The sequence below is a fragment of the Hemitrygon akajei genome, chromosome 2, assembly GCF_048418815.1.
Source record: "Hemitrygon akajei chromosome 2, sHemAka1.3, whole genome shotgun sequence".
Classification (NCBI taxonomy): Eukaryota; Metazoa; Chordata; class Chondrichthyes; order Myliobatiformes; family Dasyatidae; genus Hemitrygon; species Hemitrygon akajei.
The window spans coordinates 186,476,137-186,494,281 of record NC_133125.1 but is presented as its reverse complement, the minus strand read 5'-3'; the positions used below and the strand labels follow the sequence as shown (position 1 = coordinate 186,494,281).

The 18,145-nt window shown below is 47.6% G+C and overlaps 1 protein-coding gene across 1 annotated transcript in view; it reads left to right on the top strand.

Moving 5' to 3' along the window:
- The first annotated feature begins 16,640 nt into the window (after nt 1-16,640).
- LOC140721630 (nucleoside diphosphate kinase homolog 5-like) overlaps nt 16,641-18,145 on the top strand; it is a 122,705-nt gene continuing 121,200 nt past the window's right edge. Inside the window, exon 1 of the mRNA XM_073036443.1 lies at nt 16,641-16,757. Coding sequence (XP_072892544.1) covers nt 16,641-16,757 — 117 coding nt within the window. The remainder of the gene's footprint in view (nt 16,758-18,145) is intronic.

Genomic DNA, 18,145 nt, shown 5'->3' with positions numbered 1-18,145 from the left:
CCATGCTCAAACTTCTGATTGCTAACAGCTAACAGCTCAGTCACACCATGCTCAAACTTCTGATTGCTAACAGCTAACAGCTCAACTAGTCACACCATGCTCAAACTTCTGATTGCTAACAGCTCAGTCACACCATGCTCAAACTTCTGATTGCTAACAGCTAACAGCTCAGTCACACCATGCTCAAACTTCTGATTGCTAACAGCTAACAGCTCAGTCACACCATGCTCAAACTTCTGATTGCTAACAGCTCAGTCACACCATGCTCAAACTTCTGATTGCTAACAGCTAACAGCTCAACTAGTCACACCATGCTCAAACTTCTGATTGCTAACAGCTCAGTCACACCATGCTCAAACTTCTGATTGCTAACAGCTCAACTAGTCACACCATGCTCAAACTTCTGATTGCTAACAGCTAACAGCTCAACTAGTCACACCATGCTCAAACTTCTGATTGCTAACAGCTAACAGCTCAGTCACACCATGCTCAAACTTCTGATTGCTAACAGCTAACAGCTCAACTAGTCACACCATGCTCAAACTTCTGATTGTTAACAGCTCAACTAGTCACACCATGCTCAAACTTCTGATTGCTAACAGCTCAACTAGTCACACCATGCTCAAACTTCTGATTGCTAACAGCTAACAGCTCAGTCACACCATGCTCAAATTTCTGATTGCTAACAGCTCAACTAGTCACACCATGCTCAAACTTCTGATTGCTAACAGCTAACAGCTCAACTAGTCACACCATGCTCAAACTTCTGATTGCTAACAGCTCAACTAGTCACACCATGCTCAAACTTCTGATTGCTAACAGCTCAACTAGTCACACCATGCTCAAACTTCTGATTGCTAACAGCTCAACTAGTCACACCATGCTCAAACTTCTGATTGCTAACAGCTAACAGCTCAGTCACACCATGCTCAAATTTCTGATTGCTAACAGCTCAACTAGTCACACCATGCTCAAACTTCTGATTGCTAACAGCTAACAGCTCAACTAGTCACACCATGCTCAAACTTCTGATTGCTAACAGCTCAACTAGTCACACCATGCTCAAACTTCTGATTGCTAACAGCTCAACTAGTCACACCATGCTCAAACTTCTGATTGCTAACAGCTCAACTAGTCACACCATGCTCAAACTTCTGATTGCTAACAGCTAACAGCTCAGTCACACCATGCTCAAATTTCTGATTGCTAACAGCTCAGTCACACCATGCTCAAACTTCTGATTGCTAACAGCTCAGTCACACCATGCTCAAACTTCTGATTGCTAACAGCTCAGTCACACCATGCTCAAACTTCTGATTGCTAACAGCTAACAGCTCAGTCACACCATGCTCAAACATCTGATTGCTAACAGCTCAGTCACACCATGCTCAAACTTCTGATTGCTAACAGCTAACAGCTCAGTCACACCATGCTCAAACTTCTGATTGCTAACAGCTCAGTCACACCATGCTCAAACTTCTGATTGCTAACAGCTCAGTAACACCATGCTCAAACTTCTGATTGCTAACAGCTAACAGCTCAGTCACACCATGCTCAAACTTCTGATTGCTAACAGCTCAGTCACACCATGCTCAAACTTCTGATTGCTAACAGCTCAACTAGTCACACCATGCTCAAACTTCTGATTGCTAACAGCTCAGTCACACCATGCTCAAACTTCTGATTGCTAACAGCTAACAGCTCAGTCACACCATGCTCAAACTTCTGATTGCTAACAGCTAACAGCTCAGTCACACCATGCTCAAACTTCTGATTGCTAACAGCTAACAGCTCAGTCACACCATGCTCAAACTTCTGATTGCTAACAGCTAACAGCTCAGTCACACCATGCTCAAACTTCTGGTTGCTAACAGCTCAGTCACACCATGCTCAAACTTCTGATTGCTAACAGCTAACAGCTCAGTCACACCATGCTCAAACTTCTGATTGCTAACAGCTAACAGCTCAGTCACACCATGCTCAAACTTCTGATTGCTAACAGCTAACAGCTCAGTCACACCATGCTCAAACTTCTGATTGCTAACAGCTAACAGCTCAGTCACACCATGCTCAAACTTCTGATTGCTAACAGCTCAGTCACACCATGCTCAAACTTCTGATTGCTAACAGCTAACAGCTCAGTCACACCATGCTCAAACTACTGATTGCTAACAGCTCAGTCACACCATGCTCAAACTTCTGATTGCTAACAGCTAACAGCTCAGTCACACCATGCTCAAACTTCTGATTGCTAACAGCTAACAGCTCAGTCACACCATGCTCAAACTTCTGATTGCTAACAGCTCAACTAGTCACACCATGCTCAAACTTCTGATTGCTAACAGCTCAGTCACACCATGCTCAAACTTCTGATTGCTAACAGCTCAGTCACACCATGCTCAAACTTCTGATTGCTAACAGCTAACAGCTCAGTCACACCATGCTCAAACTTCTGATTGCTAACAGCTCAATTAGTCACACCATGCTCAAACTTCTGATTGCTAACAGCTCACTCACACCATGCTCAAACTTCTGATTGCTAACAGCTAACAGCTCAGTCACACCATGCTCAAACCTCTGATTGCTAACAGCTCAGTCACACCATGCTGAAACTTCTGATTGCTAACAGCTAACAGCTCAACTAGTCACACCATGCTCAAACTTCTGATTGCTAACAGCTCAACTAGTCACACCATGCTCAAACTTCTGATTGCTAACAGCTCAACTAGTCACACCATGCTCAAACTTCTGATTGCTAACAGCTCAACTAGTCACACCATGCTCAAACTTCTGATTGCTAACAGCTAACAGCTCAGTCACACCATGCTCAAATTTCTGATTGCTAACAGCTCAGTCACACCATGCTCAAACTTCTGATTGCTAACAGCTAACAGCTCAACTAGTCACACCATGCTCAAACTTCTGATTGCTAACAGCTCAGTCACACCATGCTCAAACTTCTGATTGCTAACAGCTCAGTCACACCATGCTCAAACTTCTGATTGCTAACAGCTCAGTCACACCATGCTCAAACTTCTGATTGCTAACAGCTAACAGCTCAGTCACACCATGCTCAAACTTCTGATTGCTAACAGCTCAGTTACACCATGCTCAAACTTCTGATTGCTAACAGCTCAGTAACACCATGCTCAAACTTCTGATTGCTAACAGCTAACAGCTCAGTCACACCATGCTCAAACTTCTGATTGCTAACAGCTAACAGCTCAACTAGTCACACCATGCTCAAACTTCTGATTGCTAACAGCTCAGTCACACCATGCTCAAACTTCTGATTGCTAACAGCTCAGTCACACCATGCTCAAACTTCTGATTGCTAACAGCTAACAGCTCAGTCACACCATGCTCAATCTTCTGATTGCTAACAGCTCAGTCACACCATGCTCAAACTTCTGATTGCTAACAGCTCAGTCACACCATGCTCAAACTTCTGATTGCTAACAGCTAACAGCTCAGTCACACCATGCTCAAACTTCTGATTGCTAACAGCTAACAGCTCAGTCACACCATGCTCAAACTTCTGATTGCTAACAGCTCAGTCACACCATGCTCAAACTTCTGATTGCTAACAGCTAACAGCTCAGTCACACCATGCTCAAACTTCTGATTGCTAACAGCTAACAGCTCAGTCACACCATGCTCAAACTTCTGATTGCTAACAGCTAACAGCTCAGTCACACCATGCTCAAACTTCTGATTGCTAACAGCTAACAGCTCAGTCACACCATGCTCAAACTTCTGGTTGCTAACAGCTCAGTCACACCATGCTCAAACTTCTGATTGCTAACAGCTAACAGCTCAGTCACACCATGCTCAAACTTCTGATTGCTAACAGCTAACAGCTCAGTCACACCATGCTCAAACTTCTGATTGCTAACAGCTAACAGCTCAGTCACACCATGCTCAAACTTCTGATTGCTAACAGCTAACAGCTCAGTCACACCATGCTCATACTTCTGATTGCTAACAGCTCAGTCACACCATGCTCAAACTTCTGATTGCTAACAGCTAACAGCTCAGTCACACCATGCTCAAACTACTGATTGCTAACAGCTCAGTCACACCATGCACAAACTTCTGATTGCTAACAGCTAACAGCTCAACTAGTCACACCATGCTCAAACTTCTGATTGCTAACAGCTCAGTCACACCATGCTCAAACTTCTGATTGCTAACAGCTAACAGCTCACTCACACCATGCTCAAACTTCTGATTGCTAACAGCTAACAGCTCAGTCACACCATGCTCAAACTTCTGATTGCTAACAGCTAACAGCTCAACTAGTCACACCATGCTCAAACTTCTGATTGCTAACAGCTAACAGCTCAGTCACACCATGCTCAAACTTCTGATTGCTAACAGCTAACAGCTCAGTCACACCATGCTCAAACTTCTGATTGCTAACAGCTCAACTAGTCACACCATGCTCAAACTTCTGATTGCTAACAGCTCACTCACACCATGCTCAAACTTCTGATTGCTAACAGCTAACAGCTCAGTCACACCATGCTCAAACTTCTGATTGCTAACAGCTCAGTCACACCATGCTGAAACTTCTGATTGCTAACAGCTAACAGCTCAACTAGTCACACCATGCTCAAACTTCTGATTGCTAACAGCTCAGTCACACCATGCTCAAACTTCTGATTGCTAACAGCTAACAGCTCAACTAGTCACACCATGCTCAAACTTCTGATTGCTAACAGCTAAGTCACACCATGCTCAAACTTCTGATTGCTAACAGCTCAACTAGTCACAACATGCTCAAACTTCTGATTGCTAACAGCTCAGTCACACCATGCTCAAACTTCTGATTGCTAACAGCTAACAGCTCAACTAGTCACACCATGCTCAAACTTCTGATTGCTAACAGCTAACAGCTCAACTAGTCACACCATGCTCAAACTTCTGATTGCTAACAGCTCAGTCACACCATGCTCAAACTTCTGATTGCTAACAGCTCAGTCACACCATGCTCAAACTTCTGATTGCTAACAGCTAACAGCTCAGTCACACCATGCTCAAACTTCTGATTGCTAACAGCTCAACTAGTCACACCATGCTCAAACTTCTGATTGCTAACAGCTCAACTAGTCACACCATGCTCAAACTTCTGATTGCTAACAGCTCAACTAGTCACACCATGCTCAAACTTCTGATTGCTAACAGCTCAACTAGTCACACCATGCTCAAACTTCTGATTGCTAACAGCTCAACTAGTCACACCATGCTCAAACTTCTGATTGCTAACAGCTCAACTAGTCACACCATGCTCAAACTTCTGATTGCTAACAGCTCAACTAGTCACACCATGCTCAAACTTCTAATTGCTAACAGCTCAGTCACACCATGCTCAAACTTCTGATTGCTAACAGCTCAGTCACACCATGCTCAAACTTCTGATTGCTAACAGCTCAACTAGTCACACCATGCTCAAACTTCTGACTGCTAACAGCTAACAGCTCAACTAGTCACACCATGCTCAAACTTCTGATTGCTAACAGCTAACAGCTCAACTAGTCACACCATGCTCAAACTTCTGATTGCTAACAGCTAACAGCTCAACTAGTCACACCATGCTCAAACTTCTGATTGCTAACAGCTCAACTGGTCACACCATGCTCAAACTTCTGATTGCTAACAGCTAACAGCTCAGTCACACCATGCTCAAACTTCTGATTGCTAACAGCTAACAGCTCAACTAGTCACACCATGCTCAAACTTCTGATTGCTAACAGCTCAACTAGTCACACCATGCTCAAACTTCTGATTGCTAACAGCTCAGTCACACCATGCTCAAACTTCTGATTGCTAACAGCTAACAGCTCAGTCACACCATGCTCAAACTTCTGATTGCTAACAGCTCAGTCACACCATGCTCAAACTTCTGATTGCTAACAGCTAACAGCTCAGTCACACCATGCTCAAACTTCTGATTGCTAACAGCTCAACTAGTCACACCATGCTCAAACTTCTGATTGCTAACAGCTAACAGCTCAACTAGTCACACCATGCTCAAACTTCTGATTGCTAACAGCTAACAGCTCAGTCACACCATGCTCAAACTTCTGATTGCTAACAGCTAACAGCTCAGTCACACCATGCTCAAACTTCTGATTGCTAACAGCTCAGTCACACCATGCTCAAACTTCTGATTGCTAACAGCTAACAGCTCAACTAGTCACACCATGCTCAAACTTCTGATTGCTAACAGCTAACAGCTCAACTAGTCACACCATGCTCAAACTTCTGATTGCTAACAGCTAACAGCTCAACTAGTCACACCATGCTCAAACTTCTGATTGCTAACAGCTCAGTCACACCATGCTCAAACTTCTGATTGCTAACAGCTCAGTCACACCATGCTCAAACTTCTGATTGCTAACAGCTAACAGCTCAACTAGTCACACCATGCTCAAACTTCTGATTGCTAACAGCTAACAGCTCAGTCATAACATGCTCAAACTTCTGATTGCTAACAGCTCAGTCACACCATGCTCAAACTTCTGATTGCTAACAGCTCAGTCACACCATGCTCAAACTTCTGATTGCTAACAGCTCACTCACACCATGCTCAAACTTCTGACTGCTAACAGCTCAACTAGTCACACCATGCTCAAACTTCTGATTGCTAACAGCTCAACTAGTCACACCATGCTCAAACTTCTGATTGCTAACAGCTCAACTAGTCACACCATGCTCAAACTTCTGATTGCTGACAGCTCAATCACACCATGCTCAAACTTCTGATTCCTAACAGCTCAGTCACACCATGCTCAAATTTCTGATTGCTAACAGCTCAATCACACCATGCTCAAACTTCTGATTCCTAACAGCTCAACTAGTCACACCATGCTCAAACTTCTGAATGCTAACAGCTCAGTCACACCATGCTCAAACTTCTGATTGCTAACAGCTCAACTAGTCACACCATGCTCAAACTTCTGACTGCTAACAGCTAACAGCTCAACTAGTCACACCATGCTCAAACTTCTGATTGCTAACAGCTAACAGCTCAACTAGTCACACCATGCTCAAACTTCTGATTGCTAACAGCTAACAGCTCAACTAGTCACAGCATGCTCAAACTTCTGATTGCTAACAGCTCAACTGGTCACACCATGCTCAAACTTCTGATTGCTAACAGCTAACAGCTCAGTCACACCATGCTCAAACTTCTGATTGCTAACAGCTAACAGCTCAACTAGTCACACCATGCTCAAACTTCTGATTGCTAACAGCTCAACTAGTCACACCATGCTCAAACTTCTGATTGCTAACAGCTCAACTAGTCACACTATGCTCAAACTTCTGATTGCTAACAGCTCAGTCACACCATGCTCAAACTTCTGATTGCTAACAGCTCAACTAGTCACACCATGCTCAAACTTCTGATTGCTAACAGCTAACAGCTCAGTCACACCATGCTCAAACTTCTGATTGCTAACAGCTCAGTCACACCATGCTCAAACTTCTGATTGCTAACAGCTAACAGCTCAGTCACACCATGCTCAAACTTCTGATTGCTAACAGCTAACAGCTCAACTAGTCACACCATGCTCAAACTTCTGATTGCTAACAGCTGAACTAGTCACACCATGCTCAAACTTCTGATTGCTAACAGCTAACAGCTCAACTAGTCACACCATGCTCAAATTTCTGATTGCTAACAGCTCAGTCACACCATGCTCAAACTTCTGATTGCTAACAGCTCAGTCACACCATGCTCAAACTTCTGATTGCTAACAGCTCAGTCACACCATGCTCAAACTTCTGATTGCTAACAGCTAACAGCTCAACTAGTCACACCATGCTCAAACTTCTGATTGCTAACAGCTAACAGCTCAGTCATAACATGCTCAAACTTCTGATTGCTAACAGCTCAGTCACACCATGCTCAAACTTCTGATTGCTAACAGCTCACTCACACCATGCTCAAACTTCTGACTGCTAACAGCTCAACTAGTCACACCATGCTCAAACTTCTGATTGCTAACAGCTCAACTAGTCACACCATGCTCAAACTTCTGATTGCTAACAGCTCAACTAGTCACACCATGCTCAAACTTCTGATTGCTAACAGCTCAACTAGTCACACCATGCTCAAACTTCTGATTGCTAACAGCTCAGTCACACCATGCTCAAATTTCTGATTGCTAACAGCTAACAGCTCAACTAGTCACACCATGCTCAAACTTCTGATTGCTAACAGCTCAGTCACACCATGCTCAAATTTCTGATTGCTAACAGCTAACAGCTCAACTAGTCACACCATGCTCAAACTTCTGATTGCTAACAGCTAACAGCTCAACTAGTCACACCATGCTCAAACTTCTGATTGCTAACAGCTCAACTAGTCACACCATGCTCAAACTTCTGATTGCTAACAGCTCAACTAGTCACACCATGCTCAAACTTCTGATTGCTAACAGCTCAACTAGTCACACCATGCTCAAACTTCTGATTGCTAACAGCTAACAGCTCAGTCACACCATGCTCAAATTTCTGATTGCTAACAGCTCAGTCACACCATGCTCAAACTTCTGATTGCTAACAGCTCAGTCACACCATGCTCAAACTTCAGATTGCTAACAGCTCAGTCACACCATGCTCAAACTTCTGATTGCTAACAGCTCAGTCACACCATGCTCAAACTTCTGATTGCTAACAGCTAACAGCTCAACTAGTCACACCATGCTCAAACTTCTGATTGCTAACAGCTCAGTCACACCATGCTCAAACTTCTGATTGCTAACAGCTCAATCACACCATGCTCAAACTTCTGATTGCTAACAGCTCAGTCACACCATGCTCAAACTTCTGATTGCTAACAGCTCAGTCACACCATGCTCAAACTTCTGATTGCTAACAGCTAACAGCTCAACTAGTCACACCATGCTCAAACTTCTGATTGCTAACAGCTAACAGCTCAGTCATAACATGCTCAAACTTCTGATTGCTAACAGCTCAGTCACACCATGCTCAAACTTCTGATTGCTAACAGCTCAGTCACACCATGCTCAAACTTCTGATTGCTAACAGCTCACTCACACCATGCTCAAACTTCTGATTGCTAACAGCTCACTCACACCATGCTCAAACTTCTGACTGCTAACAGCTCAACTAGTCACACCATGCTCAAACTTCTGACTGCTAACAGCTCAACTAGTCACACCATGCTCAAACTTCTGATTGCTAACAGCTCACTCACACCATGCTCAAACTTCTGACTGCTAACAGCTCAACTAGTCACACCATGCTCAAACTTCTGATTGCTAACAGCTCAACTAGTCACACCATGCTCAAACTTCTGACTGCTAACAGCTCAACTAGTCACACCATACTCAAACTTCTGATTGCTAACAGCTCAACTAGTCACACCATGCTCAAACTTCTGATCGCTAACAGCTCAGTCACACCATGCTCAAACTTCTGACTGCTAACAGCTCAACTAGTCACACCATGCTCAAACTTCTGATTGCTAACAGCTCAACTAGTCACACCATGCTCAAACTTCTGATTGCTAACAGCTCAACTAGTCACACCATGCTCAAACTTCTGATTGCTAACAGCTCAGTCACACCATGCTCAAACTTCTGATTGCTAACAGCTAACAGCTCAACTAGTCACACCATGCTCAAACTTCTGATTGCTAACAGCTAACAGCTCAGTCATAACATGCTCAAACTTCTGATTGCTAACAGCTCAGTCACACCATGCTCAAACTTCTGATTGCTAACAGCTCAGTCACACCATGCTCAAACTTCTGATTGCTAACAGCTAACAGCTCAACTAGTCACACCATGCTCAAACTTCTGATTGCTAACAGCTCAGTCACACCATGCTCAAACTTCTGATTGCTAACAGCTAACAGCTCAGTCATAACATGCTCAAACTTCTGATTGCTAACAGCTAACAGCTCAGTCACACCATGCTCAAACATCTGATTGCTAACAGCTCAGTCACACCATGCTCAAACTTCTGATTGCTAACAGCTAACAGCTCAACTAGTCACACCATGCTCAAACTTCTGATTGCTAACAGCTAACAGCTCAGTCATAACATGCTCAAACTTCTGATTGCTAACAGCTCAGTCACACCATGCTCAAACTTCTGATTGCTAACAGCTAACAGCTCAGTCATAACATGCTCAAACTTCTGATTGCTAACAGCTCAGTCACACCATGCTCAAACCTCTGATTGCTAACAGCTCACTCACACCATGCTCAAACTTCTGATTGCTAACAGCTCAGTCACACCATGCTCAAACTTCTGATTGCTAACAGCTCAACTAGTCACACCATGCTCAAACTTCTGATTGCTAACAGCTCAGTCACACCATGCTCAAACTTCTGATTGCTAACAGCTAACAGCTCAACTAGTCACACCATGCTCAAACTTCTGATTGCTAACAGCTAACAGCTCAGTCATAACATGCTCAAACTTCTGATTGCTAACAGCTCAGTCACACCATGCTCAAACCTCTGATTGCTAACAGCTCACTCACACCATGCTCAAACTTCTGATTGCTAACAGCTCAACTAGTCACACCATGCTCAAACTTCTGACTGCTAACAGCTCAACTAGTCACACCATGCTCAAACTTCTGATTGCTAACAGCTCAACTAGTCACACCATGCTCAAACTTCTGATTGCTAACAGCTAACAGCTCAGTCATAACATGCTCAAACTTCTGATTGCTAACAGCTCAACTAGTCACACCATGCTCAAACTTCTGATTGCTAACAGCTAACAGCTCAGTCATAACATGCTCAAACTTCTGATTGCTAACAGCTCAGTCACACCATGCTCAAACCTCTGATTGCTAACAGCTCACTCACACCATGCTCAAACTTCTGATTGCTAACAGCTCAGTCACACCATGCTCAAACTTCTGATTGCTAACAGCTCACTCACACCATGCTCAAACTTCTGATTGCTAACAGCTCAACTAGTCACACCATGCTCAAACTTCTGACTGCTAACAGCTCAACTAGTCACACCATGCTCAAACTTCTGATTGCTAACAGCTCAACTAGTCACACCATGCTCAAACTTCTGATTGCTAACAGCTCAACTAGTCACACCATGCTCAAATTTCTGATTGCTAACAGCTGAATCACACCATGCTCAAACTTCTGATTCCTAACAGCTCAACTAGTCACACCATGCTCAAACTTCTGAATGCTAACAGCTCAGTCACACCGTGCTCAAACTTCTGATTGCTAACAGCTCAACTAGTCACACCATGCTCAAACTTCTGATTGCTAACAGCTCAGTCACACTATGCTCAAACTTCTGATTGCTAACAGCTCAGTCACACCATGCTCAAACTTCTGATTGCTAACTTTCTTTGAGGTCTTACCAACATCTGCCTCCACTGACTGTCCTGTCACTCTGGTTCCCATCCCCCAGAACTCTGCCCCACCGGAGAGCCTTAGCTAACTTCCCACAAGGAGATTCAGGGCAAATCTGAGAGAGATCACAGACCGAGTGAAAAAAGCGTCTAACGTACTAACAACAAGCGCATACAGTTTCAAAGTCAGAGGTGCGAGATTTCATCAGGACATCGGACCAGTGCTATTTCACGCCAGGGATGTGCGAGATTTAATAAGGATATCAAACCGGGGCAGATTCACACTGGACATGTGCGAGATTTAATTGGGACATCAGACTGGGGCAGATTCACGCAGGACACGTGCGAGATTTAATCGGGGTATCAAACCGGGGCAGATTCACGCCGGGGATGTGCGAGATTTAATCGGGGTATCAAACCAGGGCAGATTCACGCCGGACACGTGCGAGATTTAATCGGGGTATCAAACCGGGGCAGATTCACGCCGGGGATGTGCGAGATTTAATCGGGGCATCAAACCGGGGCAGATTCACGCCGGACATGTGCGAGATTTATTCGGGGTATCAAACCGGGGCAGATTCACGCCGGACATGTGCGAGATTTAATCGGGGCATCAAACCGGGGCAGATTCACGCCGGACACGCGCGAGATTTAATCGGTGCATCAAACCGGGGCAGATTCACGCCGGACACGCGCGAGATTTAATCGGGGCATCAAACCGGGGCAGATTCACGCCGGACACGCGCAAGATTTAATCGGGGCAACAAACCGGGGCAGATTCACGCCGGACACGCGCGAGATTTAATCGGGGTATCAGACTTGGGCAGATTCACGCCGGACACGCGCGAGATTTAATCGGGGTATCAGACTGGGGCAGATTCACGCCGGACACGCGCGAGATTTAATCGGGGTATCAGACTGGGGCAGATTCACGCAGGACACGTGCGAGATTTAATCGGGGTATCAAACCGGGGCAGATTCACGCCGGGGATGTGCGAGATTTAATCGGGGCATCAAACCGGGGCAGATTCACGCCGGACACGCGCGAGATTTAATCGGGGCAACAAACCGGGGCAGATTCACGCCGGACACGCGCGAGATTTAATCGGGGCATCAAACCGGGGCGGATTCACGCCGGACACGCGCGAGATTTAATCGGGGCATCAAACCGGGGCGGATTCACGCCGGACACGCGCGAGATTTAATCGGGGCATCAAACCGGGGCGGATTCACGCCGGACACGCGCGAGATTTAATCGGGGCATCAAACCGGGGCGGATTCACGCCGGACACGCGCGAGATTTAATCGGGGCATCAAACCGGGGCGGATTCACGCCGGACACGCGCGAGATTTAATCGGGGCATCAAACCGGGGCAGATTCACGCCGGACACGCGCGAGATTTAATCGGGGCATCAAACCGGGGCAGATTCACGCCGGACACGCGCGAGATTTAATCGGGGCATCAAACCGGGGCAGATTCACGCCGGACACGCGCGAGATTTAATCGGGGCATCAAACCGGGGCAGATTCACGCCGGACACGCGCGAGATTTAATCGGGGCATCAAACCGGGGCAGATTCACGCCGGACACGCGCGAGATTTAATCGGGGCATCAAACCTGGGCAGATTCACGCCGGACACGCGCGAGATTTAATCGGGGCATCAAACCTGGGCAGATTCACGCCGGACACGCGCGAGATTTAATCGGGGCATCAAACCGGGGCAGATTCACGCCGGACACGCGCGAGATTTAATCGGGGCATCAAACCGGGGCAGATTCACGCCGGACACGCGCGAGATTTAATCGGGGCATCAAACCGGGGCAGATTCACGCCGGACACGCGCGAGATTTAATCGGGGCATCAAACCGGGGCAGAATCACGCCGGACACGCGCGAGATTTAATCGGGGCATCAAACCGGGGCAGATTCACGCCGGACACGCGCGAGATTTAATCGGGGCATCAAACCGGGGCAGATTCACGCCGGACACGCGCGAGATTTAATCGGGGCATCAAACCGGGGCAGATTCACGCCGGACACGGGCGAGATTTAATCGGGGCATCAAACCGGGGCAGATTCACGCCGGACACGTGCGACATTTAATCGGGGTATCAAACCGGGGCAGATTCACGCCGGACACGTGCGACATTTAATCGGGGAAGATTCACGCCGGACACGTGCGACATTTAATCGGGGTATCAAACCGGGGCAGATTCACGCCGGACACGCGCGAGATTTAATCGGGGCAGATTCATGCCGGACACGTGCGAGATTTAATCGGGGCATCAAACCGGGGCAGATTCACGCCGGACATGCGCGAGATTTAATCGGGGTATCAAACCGGGGCAGATTCACGCCGGACACGCGCGAGATTTAATCGGGGCATCAAACCGGGGCAGATTCACGCCGGACACGCGCGAGATTTAATCGGGGCATCAAACCGGGGCAGATTCACGCCGGACACGCGCGAGATTTAATCGGGGCATCAAACCGGGGCAGATTCACGCCGGACACGCGCGAGATTTAATCGGGGCATCAAACCGGGGCAGATTCACGCCGGACACGCGCGAGATTTAATCGGGGCATCAAACCGGGGCAGATTCACGCCGGACACGCGCGAGATTTAATCGGGGTATCAAACCGGGGCAGATTCACGCCGGACACGCGCGAGATTTAATCGGGGCATCAAACCGGGGCAGATTCACGCCGGACACGCGCGAGATTTAATCGGGGTATCAAAGCGGGGCAGATTCACGCCGGACACGCGCGAGATTTAATCGGGGTATCAAACCGGGGCAGATTCACGCCGGACACGTGCGACATTTAATCGGGGCAGATTCACGCCGGACACGTGCGAGACTCAGCAGAAACCCGCTCGAGGCTGTTAGGTGACGAAATCGCGACGTGGATGACGTCACGTAGGGCGGGGCTCAGGTGCTGAGGACCGGAAGTGAAGGCAACCTAGCAACCAGTGGGCGCGGCCTCTGGAGCCCTGCGGCGCATCCCAGCAAGAGGAAAGGGAAATCCGATCCCAGCAGTGAGAGACAGTTCCAGCAGGGGAAGGGAGATCTAATCCCAGCAGGGGAAGGGAGAACTAATCCCAGCAGGGAAGGGAGATCTAATCCCAGCAGGAGAAGGGAGATCTAATCCCAGCAGGGGAATGGAGAACTAATCCCAGCAGGGAAGGGACATCTAATCCCAGCAGGGGAAGGGAGAACTAATCCCAGCAGGGGAAGTGAGATCTAATCCCAGCAGGGGAAGGGAGAACTAATCCCAGCAGGGAAGGGAGATCTAATCCCAGCAGGGGAAGGGAGAACTAATCCCGGCAGGGGAAGGGAGATCTAATCCCAGCAGGGGAAGGGAGAACTAATCCCAGCAGGGGAAGGGAGAACTAATCCCAGCAGGGGAAGGGGTAGCTAATCCCAGCAGGGAACGGGAGAACTAATCCCAGCAGGGGAAGGGAGAACTAATCCCAGCAGGGAACGGGAGAACTAATCCCAGCAGGGAAAGTGAGATCTAATCCCAGCAGGGAACGCGAGAACTAATCCCTGCAGGGAATGCGAGAACTATTCCCAGCAGGGAATGCGAGAACTAAACCCATCAGGGAATGGGAGAACTAATTCCAGCAGGGAAAGGGAGATCTAATCCCAGCAGGGGAAGGGAGAACTAATCCCAGCAGAGGAAGGGAGAACTAATCCTAGCAGGGAACGCGAGAACTAATCCCAGCAGGGGACGGGAGAACTAATCCCAGCAGGGGAAGGGAGATCTAATCCCAGCAGGGAACGCGAGAACTAATCCCTGCAGGGAATGCGAGAACTATTCCCAGCAGGGAATGCGAGAACTAAACCCATCAGGGAATGGGAGAACTAATTCCAGCAGGGAAAGGGAGATCTAATCCCAGCAGGGGAAGGGAGAACTAATCCCAGCAGGGGAAGGGAGAACTAATCCCAGCAGGGAACGGGAGAACTAATCCCAGCAGGGAACGCGAGAACTAATCCCAGCAGGGAACGGGAGAACTAATCCCAGCAGGGAACGGGAGAACTAATCCCAGCAAGGGAAGGGAGATCTAATCCCAGCAGGGAAAGGGAGAGGCAATCCCAGCACCTAACGGGGGAATTGATTCCAGCAGGGAACGGGAGAACTAATCCCAGCAGGGAAAGGGAGATCTAATCCCAGCAGGGAAAGGGAGATCTAATCCCAGCAGGGAAAGGGAGATCTAATCCCAGCAGGGAAAGGGATTGGCAATCCCAGCAGGGAAAGGGAGAACTAACCTCCGTAGGGAAAGGGATTGGCAATCCCAGCAGGGAAAGAGAGAACAATCCCAGCACCTAACAGGGGAATTGATTCCAGCAGGGAAAGGGAGAACTAATCCCAGCAGGGGAAGGGAGAACTAATCCCAGCAGGGAACGGGAGAACTAATCCCAGCAGGGAACGGGAGAACTAATCCCAGCAGGGGAAGGGAGATCTAATCCCAGCAGGGAAAGGGAGAGGCAATCCCAGCACCTAACGGGGGAATTGATTCCAGCAGGGAAAGGGAGATCTAACCTCAGTAGGGAAAGGGATTGGCAATCCCAGCAGGGCAAAGGAGAAGCAATCCCAGCAGGGAGAGGGGGAACTAATTTCAATCAGTGAGAGAGAACCAGTCCCAGCAGAAGACACCTCCCACCAGGAGAATGGAAATCTATCCCAACAGGGCCACCAGTGCTGAACCCCCACAGCTCAGGGCCCATTCCCAGGAAGGAACGCACAACTGCAGTTGGTAAACCGTGACTCCAACCCAGCTGGGGAATTGGCCCTGCCCAGCAGGGAGTCCCAGATGCCAGCTGCTGGAATGTTTTCGCTTTGCCGTCTCTCTCAGAATACTAGAATGTGCTATCTATCTATTTAATGTAGCTCTCTCTCTTTCCATCTACCCCACTCTCTGTTCCCTTTCTCACTTCCTGTATTTCTACCTCCCCCATTTCTGTGTCTCTCTCTCCCTTTCTCTTCCCCTTCTCTCACCAACCCTCCCTCCCGTCTCTCACCGTGCCTCCCTCTCTGTCTCTTTCTCTCTCCTCTCATTCCCTCCCCCTCTCTTCCTCCCTCTCTCTCCCCCTGTTTCTCTCTTCCTCCTTCTCTCTCTCCCTCCCTCCATCTCTCTGTTTCTCTCTCCCACCATCTCTCCTGCTCCCTTTCTTCCTTCCTCGCACTCTCTCCCTCCCTCTCTCCCCCTCACCTGCTTCCTATCTCTGTCTCCGTGGCAGACGCCTCGTGCTTGCAGACTGATGGAGAGCCCTCAGCTGGTAGTAGAGCTCACCCTGGCCCTCATCAAGCCGGATGCTGTGCACAAGGAACTGGAGATCGAGGAGACCATTCTTCAGTCGGGCTTCCTCATCGTCCAGGTACAGCAGGGAAATACTCCCTTTGGCCCATCTCCATCAGATATAGGAACAGAATTCGGCTATCTGGCTCATCGAGTCTGCTCTGCCATGTCATAGAAAACCTACAGCACAATACAGGCCCTTCAGCCCACAAAGTTGTGCCGAACAAGTCCTCACCTTAGAACTACCTAGGCTTTACCCATAGCCTTCCATTTTAGCTCCATGTAGCCATCCAGGAGTCTCTTAAAAGACCCTCCACCACCGCCGCCGGCAGCCCATTCCACGCACTCACCACTCTCCGCGTAAAAAAACTTACTCCTGACATCTCCTCTGTACCTACTGTCCAGCACCTTAAACCTGTGTCCTCTTGTGATGGCCATTTCAGCCCTGGGAAAAAGCCTCTGACCATCCATACAATCAGTGCCTCTCATCATCTTATACACCTCTATCAGGTCACCTCTCATCCTCCGTTGCTCCAGGGAGAAAAGACAGAGTTCATTCAACCTATTCTCATAAGGCATGCTCCCCAATCCAGGCGACATCCTTGTAAATCTCCTCTGCACCCTTTCTATGGTTTCCACATCCTTCCTGTAGTGAGGTGACCAGAACTGAGCACAGTACTCCAAGTCAGGGTCAGGGTCCAATATAGCTGCAACAATACCTCTCGGCTCCTAAATTTAATTCCATGGTTAATGAAGGTCAATCCTCCGTATGGCTTCTTAACCACAGAGTCAACCTACGTAGCACCCTTGAGTGTCCTGTGGACTTTGACCCCAAGATCCCTCTGATCCTCCACACTGACAAGACTCTTACCATTAATACTATATTCTGTCTATTCTATACTATATTTGGTAATCCTACCAAATGACCTACCAAAATGAACCACCTCACACTTATCTGGGTTGAACTCCGTCTGCCACTTCTCAGCCCAGTTTTGCATCCTATCAATGTCCCACTGTAACCTCTGACAACCCTCCACACTATCCACAACACCCCCAACCTTTGTGTCATCAGCAAACTTACTAACCCATCCTCCACTTCCTCATCCAGGTCATTTATAAAAATCACGAAGAGTAAGGGTCCCAGAACTGATTCCTGAGGCACACCACTGGTCACCGCCCTCCGTGCAGAATATGACCCGTCTACAACCACTCTTTGCCTTCTGTGGGCAAGCCAGTTCTGGATCCACAAAGCAATGTCCCCTTAGATCCCATGCCTCCTTACTTTCTCAATAAGCCTTGCTGAAAATTCATATACACTACATCCATTGCTCTACCTTCATCAATGTGTTTAGTCACATCCTCAACAAATTCATTCAGGCTTGCAAGGCATAACCTGCCTTTGACAAAACCATGCTGACTATTCGTAATCATATTATTCCTCTCCAAATGTTCATAAATCCTGCCTCT